General features: G+C 35.1%; 1 protein-coding gene across 1 annotated transcript in view; it reads right to left on the bottom strand.

Annotated features, from left to right (window-relative positions):
• LOC108728626 (unconventional myosin-Ie) overlaps positions 1–7,726 on the bottom strand; it is a 41,330-nt gene that overhangs the window by 1,643 nt on the left and 31,961 nt on the right. Inside the window, exons 11-19 of the mRNA XM_018457307.1 lie at positions 5,442–5,612; positions 4,177–4,343; positions 3,258–3,468; positions 1,913–2,143; positions 1,272–1,556; positions 922–1,077; positions 710–849; positions 455–624; positions 1–337 (exon numbers count right to left, since the gene is read on the bottom strand). The exon at positions 1–337 is cut by the window's left edge and continues 23 nt beyond it. Coding sequence (XP_018312809.1) covers positions 1–337; positions 455–624; positions 710–849; positions 922–1,077; positions 1,272–1,556; positions 1,913–2,143; positions 3,258–3,468; positions 4,177–4,343; positions 5,442–5,612 — 1,868 coding nt within the window. The remainder of the gene's footprint in view (positions 338–454; positions 625–709; positions 850–921; positions 1,078–1,271; positions 1,557–1,912; positions 2,144–3,257; positions 3,469–4,176; positions 4,344–5,441; positions 5,613–7,726) is intronic.

Below are 7,726 nucleotides of genomic sequence, written 5' to 3'. Positions count from 1 at the left end.
TCAGCATTGGGATTATTGATAAGCATGCCCCTTACGGCGATTTGTTTGTCTCGCAGCTTGTTCACGGTGTTCATACCATTTTTCATTTCCTTTCTAAACTGCGTAGGTTGTACATTTGGGCGATTCAGTGGAATGTGTGGTCTGCAGTTTGAAGTTGTTGCTGAAGAAGTCATCACAGATCTTGCGGCTGCCATCGGACTAAGAGAAGAAGTCCCGGTCGTAATCGCCTGATTATTCTGAATTGAAAGGGCTGAAGTTATTAGATCGCACACCTGCGGCGGCATGATGTCATCCACAGACATAGGAGGCTTCCATCGATACGCCATCGGATTAGGTTCTACATAGAGATTTATATATTTTTTAGTTATTTATTCTGTAGATATTAAATATCCCGAAGTTTACGTGTGTAAGATTGAAAATCGAGAATTATTATCTGTCGAAGCTCAAAACTTACTCGTCGTTTTCGGTAAACCTGGAGTGATGCTGACATTGAGTATTTTACTGAACGGTTTTAAAATTTGTTTATTATTGTGAATAACATCATCGTTATCAACTGTTTGCGTAAATTTTATATATCTCATTCCACCTCCACCCCAACCTTCCTTCTTTACTTTAAACTGCAAGCTGAAAAGAAATGATTCCATTTTCAAGTCTATAATGTATTACGTACGCTGATGATATATGGAAAATAAAAACAAAACAGTCGTACTCGTTGCTAAATACGATGTTCAAAAGATGACCAGTATCTTCCAGATACTTTTTGCTAAGGGTATATAAAAATTCCGTTTTGAATACTGATTCTAATACGCTAGCATAGTCTTCCTTTACGTGAATTATTATGAAATTGTCCTGGAACGGAAAATATTGTTAAAATTTCTTTAACTAGTATACTGCTAGTCCAAAGAATCATAAAATAATTACTGTCAGCGTGCTTAATGATACGCAGCTGATTTGATTAAATGATAGCTTCCTTTTAATAACTTCGACAGATTTGTCGTTTTTGGACTCGTTTTTTATCTGCTCTCGACCAATCAAATAGATGCATTTGCCGGTGAGGATGAGATCTACTCTGCATGTCTGTTACATAAATCACAATTAAATTTTAAGTTTAAAAGTTGAGGAGTTAAGAAAATTAAAAAAACTTGATGTATTATGTTATTAAATAGATTTCTTTGAAATTACAATAATAAAATGATTTTTGCAGAATACAAATTAAAGGAGAGTTTAAGTTGTCAATAATTTAATATTTTTATTTTAATTAATATCTTTACCTTGAATCTTCTATTGTACTTTTTCACAACTTCGGCGAAAAATACTTTCTCCCGTCTGCCAATCAGACTCATCATCTGTGGCTTGCCTTCCAGTCCTATATAATCGCCGAAAAAATTTCTATTCAAAGTCTCTCGTTTCCGCTCTTTATAACCGAAAAGAAGATTAGCGGCTTCCTGTATTTGCTGCTCTTGTCTCTTTTGGGCGAAATACTTCTTGAAGGCTTTCTGAATAACTTGCGCATGCTTATTGTAATTTCGCTCACGTGCTTCCTCCAGCATGAAGAGCTAAAAGTTACGACTTATATTTATTTTTATCACCTACGGTGATAAAAATAACTTCAATCTTTTAATTTGTGAATTAATTTACTTATATCTTTTTCTCTCTAGTTTTAAGAAATAGAAAAAAGTGAAGAATAAATTAAAGCATTTAATAAAAAATATGCACCATTAGGAACCAAATAAAATTTGACGTTATGAAAGTCAAAATGATGATTTTTTATTGCAAAACGTAACTATTTATTAACGTTAAGAATCAAAATAAAATCATTTTGATTTTTCCTTGGATAAGATTGAAAGTTAATAAACATTGGTAAAAATGAACATTGACTAATCATTATTAAAATAACAGAGATAGAACTCACAGTTTCAGGCGCCTTAATAAAGAGTTTGGTTCTGCCGAGCTGATATTGCGATCGGTCGATATGAAACCTCCCCAATATCCATTCTATGCCTTGTTTCTCATCGCCGGGCCAGCGAGGCCACGTTTCTTTCGTGAGAATTGCATATCTATGTAGAAATTTGGAGAATGGTCTTCTATAAGCGAAGCCGGCTCTACGTACTCTAATATTTTCCTTCAGACCTAGATACTCCACCTACGATATATCATCGGAAAACTGTAATTATTATTATTCATCAGTCCACTGTAAGTATGTCAAACGCATCGAGTGTAGATGTCTTAAAAAGATGGATAATATCGACGATTTAGTTTGAAAATTGAAACATTCACGAAAGGAAAAAATAACAGACGATATTTATTCGGCAACTAATTAAGAATGTCGAACATACACGACTGTATTTTTAGAACCATTTGGAACACTCGTAAATTTGCTATCGACGAGATACTATTAAAGACTATCAGCTGGACTGTCCTTGGACAAATTTTCGTCCTTACAAAAAGAGCTCCAAGGTCTCGGAGGTAATTGAAAAAACTCTGACATCATCGACATTGATATAAATTTGCGATTATTAACATAAATATTTGGATAATACATTATTAAATTCATGATTCTTTATTACATAAATGCTCCGTAAATAAATGCATATGTAATGCTATATAAATATCTTATATATTGCCGCAAAATTACAATTTTTTTCTTTACAATTATCATTTGTATTGATAATTAATCAACTCGGACAATGACATTAAAATGACAGTTTAAAATAAAAATCGAGCATTATTGAGTTTTAAATATATGTACATGTCTACTAAACAAATAAATAATAAAATTAGTACAATACTATCAGTTTCTTACACTTAATCACTTAAATTTCAACAGGAACGCGAACTTCTATAAGAATATAGATCTTTAATAAAAACCTCGTCAGTAATTTTGTATATTCAAGCAAGTACTATTCTAGCGCGAGTTAGTCATATTAACTTTCTCGAAGAGAATAAATTTCAATGTTATCCGAAGAAGGAAGGAAGGAAGAAAAGAAGCGTAATGTATAATTGCTCTGGACATATATGTCTGACATACTTCGCTAGAATGACACATTGTCGAGCTAAGGCTGAAATAAACCAGACCGTATATAGAAGATGCCTTTGTTTTCTCTTTTTTCTCAAATGTGCCTGAGGTTTAATTTAGACAGATAATATATATTATCCACGTACTGACTTGAGTAAAGGCACAAAGTAATGTTGTTAGATGTTTCCAAATTTCAGTGGTAGACGAATGCAAATAATACTAAACAATTAAATTACAATACCTGATGCTTGACTCTCAGATGATCCCAATCGCGCGGTTTCTTTGTTTCATTCGGTTTGATGCACCGGATGTAATGCGGCGTGCACTTTATCAGCTGACCGACCAAGCGACTGGCTTGATTTCTGATTTTACTGCCCGCGGTGGTTGGTCTGGACTTAAGAGTTTTTGTTTTACCGGTATTTTCTTGCGGATAGAGCTTGCGCACTAAAGAACTGTAAGATAAAATCTTTTTGTTCATCTTTTCAATTACAATTGTTTTAACAATGCTATTAACATCGAGAAAAAATTTAAAACGTGGATAATTGTAGAAAGATATAAACAAAATTCGAAAAAGGTAAGAGATAAGTTTATAACATTACTAATTTAACTAATAAACCTCTTAAGAACATGTGATTTCTGGTTATCGATTTGTACGCGACTTTCGCAAAATTTTACGTATGCAGGTTTTACGTAAATTCGCGCAAAAATGTCGATGATTAGAATTACGTAATACCTAATTACATTAAATCGTCGAGGATTATTTACGTAACGACGTGATCGTCTTCATCAGGTGGACAAGAAGCTGATTGTAAATATTATAAATATTAATTAACGCTATTCTGCATCTATTTGAATTATAAAAAAAATGTAAAATAATTCAATTAATATATCAAGTATATTAAAACAATCGCAAGTTTTTAAAATAAGAATCTTCATGTGTTATTACTATTATGGTTTACTTCTTCATTCATCCACGAGATTTTAGGTACTCAATTTCTTTTTTAATCTTGTTCTCTCGTCAAACATTTCAAATTTTTAGAAAATAAGCGCGAGTTAATTAATCCCCGTCAAGCCGTAACTTACACACGAACTCGCTTTCAGGATAATTTGTCACGCGGACAATCGACAGTCGTATGCAAACGGCCTTCGGGATTGCTTACTTCGTGCTAGTCTGCATTAACTCGATCAGGTCCAAGAAGAGGACGTCCCGATTCTTATCACAAAACCCATCGACAGAGTAGGATACTACACCGGCGTAATGGAGAATTGCGAAACCGTCACTGTTGTCTTGGAAATGGGCGTGTTGCTTAGCCGCTTTCGTCAGTTTCTGCGCAATATTCGATAACTTATTATACATTTTATATCTACATATTCAAATAGAGCACAGAAATATCCGAGGAAATATCATAATAATATATCATAAGAATATCACATCATGATCTTATTTGTCGCTTATAAAATCATGTTTAAATGTCAAATGACGTTATAATAACGTGCTATAATATCATTGGCCTATATAGTTTATTATAATGTACGTGTTTATACAGTTTAGACCGCTACCTATACGATAGGTGTCCTTGTTTAACTTATAGATTGAACAAGGACACTTATCGTGTATAGGTAGCGACTTAAACGTACGGTGTAAAAGGCACCATTATGACTTAATTAGTACTCTGTATTTTACTCGGGTACAAATATATATATATATATACCAGATACCCGGTAAAGACCGTAACAACGTATAAGAGTAAATTCTTGAGATCATTTTGAGACGAAAGTCCTATTATACCAAAATGTTGAGGCTGTAATAATTTTTTAATTGTAGGCATTTAAAATTAGCTAATTATATCGCCTAAATTTACGCGTCAGGTGTGATACTAAACAAAATGTCAACCACATCTAAATGTGCGAATTTTAAATGCTATGATCCGTTAACTTTAAATGCTCAACTAAAAAATTATTATAGTCTCGACATGTTCGTGTTATTTTGGTGAATTTCGTCATAAAATGATTTCAGGAATCTTACCCTTAAATGTCGTTATGGTCTTTACCAAACAGCCTGTATATGATTAATTTATATTTTACATTATATACACACTGTTAAATCCATAGTGTCAAATTTAATTTAACGTAAGTCGCCACTGCTCCTACTCAATCATATCGTTATTTTATACTAAAACAATAGTTATATTTGACACTATACGGTGTCAATTTGACACTATATAGTATCAAATTGATACGATATAGTGTCAAATTTAATTATCGTATTAGTAAAAGATAACGATATATTTAGTAGGAGCAGTGGCGACTCACATTAGATTAAATTTGACACTATAGATTTAACAGTGCATATATTACATAAAAAATTTATACATATATAATATATATTAATTTGTTAAATACGTTAGAAATACATGTCGGATACCTTCTTCAAGTCAGCATCGGCACCCGTGCTCCCACCATGCAACGTCGCGCACACATCGTCGAGGACCAAGAAGAGACCAGGTGGTTTCCTGCCTTCGAGAAGCTCCACCACGATGGCATTATTGAAATAATCTATCGGCGTCCACCTGATGTTCTCGGAAATGTATTCTTCCTGAAACGAAGCAGAATTCGAGCCTATGGCATAGAAAACAAAATTACCTCTTATTAATCAATTGTCTTTATAATAATTAAAAAGCAGAGACCAAATTGTCAGCTGAAGTAACATTTATTTACTTAGCTTACAAAACAGCATGTTTTGTTATACTCATCTTGATTATATAATAAGGACCGATAAGTGTTACAAAACTCGAATCGCGTCATTGCTTGAATAATTTAGATCGTCGATCTAACTTTCGTGGAAGATATGCGCAGGTTGCAAGATGCTTGCTTGCTCGTTACATCGAAAATACAGGCTTAATTACGTGCCGCTGCACTGGTACCGCCGGATATATCGCACACGTACATACAGGCGATTTATATCTCGCTTACCCGAGGCGATAGAAAGGAAAGGCGATAGTAATAACGCGATTGCTCGGCGCTTTTAAAATCGCTTTCCATTTCAGTCCGAGCTAAACCTGAAGTACCTCACCGCCGGTTATAATATGATCAACTCGGAAACCGGTCGCCGTTATTTCAGCCCTTCCCATCCCGGTTTCACCCGTTTCCGAATATATTTTATTTATCCCCAAAACAATCGCATAATCTTCGCGAAACGTTGGATGAGAAAATATGATGTGCTTTCCAGCAAGACATAGTGATTATTTCATCTTTCGGTTACATATTATCTCATCTTTGTTTAACATTGCTAAATAACAAGGATGTAATAATTCACTGTGTTACATTGTGGGCACTTTCTATTTAGTGACATAAGTCGACATAATTACACATCATTTTGTCTTTCTTGCCATCCTTTGAGTAACAAAGGGTGTTTTCCAGCAAGAATACAATTGATGCTTTCCACACCAAGCGACATATGTATGACACAGTGATCATATCATCTTTTTGTTTAATATTGGTAAACAATAAGGATATAATGATTCATATCATTTGCGTGTCTTACTGGAAAGCACCCAGTGAATTAACATTCTTATTGTTTGTCAATGTTAAATAAAGATGAAATGATTACTGTGTTAAATTTTATCTCTTGTTGGAAAGCACCAACTAAGGCCTTGCCAGAAAACATCCAAGACAGAATGATACTTGTGTCGACTTGGATCACCAAATGTAAAGCAAATCCTGTGTTATCTATTGGTGCTTTCCAGTAAGAAATACAATGTAACACAGTGATCATTTCATCTTTGTTTAACATTGGCAAACAACAAGGATGTAATGATTTACTATTGTCATCTGTATCTCTTGTTCGAAAGCATCTATGATCTCTCGATCGCCGGCTTTCTTTACGATGTTCGAACTTAACGATAGGAAGCTGTACAAGCAGTATACATCGATAATATAAAAGATGCAGTTGTTCCGCTTCGAATTCTTCTTGTAGGCGGGCAATCCAATGTTAAGTAAACAATTTTAAAGCTCATCTTTGTGTTCACGAAGGTGTGCGATTCACGGCCAGGTTTTTTTTATCCGGTCTAGTTGCAGTCCGATCGTACCGCATCGCGACACGCCGCGTCGCCGCGGTCTGAAGAAGTGGCACGATTTTTTCGTCGTGGCCTTTACTCGAGTTAACGATTCTTTTTCATGAGGCCTGACCTCTTTACGACGACCGTGGTTCGGACACTAGTTTCCGCTGGTTGTTCCTCGGAGGATTGCGCCGCGTAATAGCAGGGCTGCTCGAGTCTTTGTATTCAATGTACACAAACTCGTTGTTCGGAATCAGACAGGCTCACGAAGAGGTCAGCGTGTCCGCACGTTGTGCACAAATTTTTCGCGTGAAACTTCCGTGTTGCAAATAATACATCATCGGACAGAGATCGCTCGAGCAACGCTCGAGTGGTCCACGAATGGATGGTTCGCGTGATGGATAATTAATGCGTGTCAAATTTGGCACGTACGTGATTCTTTCACGTTCTTTCGGAGCAGGTGCTTTCACTCTATGCGCACAGCTCCATGTTATTGTTTCACCTCCGCCGCTTTCGTTCTAACAGACTGGTCGAGCGACTTTGTCAAGACAAAGCGCGAATTAAATTATTCTAATTACGTGCCAGATTATAATATAACATAGGTATAAATTAATATTAATAATATAATGTCGCACGGAAAGATGTTACAGGA

Source organism: Mycetomoellerius zeteki, unplaced genomic scaffold, assembly GCF_001594055.1.
Source record: "Mycetomoellerius zeteki isolate Tzet28-1 unplaced genomic scaffold, Tzet1.0 scaffold62, whole genome shotgun sequence".
In the NCBI taxonomy this organism is placed as follows: domain Eukaryota; kingdom Metazoa; phylum Arthropoda; class Insecta; order Hymenoptera; family Formicidae; genus Mycetomoellerius; species Mycetomoellerius zeteki.
This window is presented reverse-complemented; position numbering and strand designations above follow the sequence as displayed.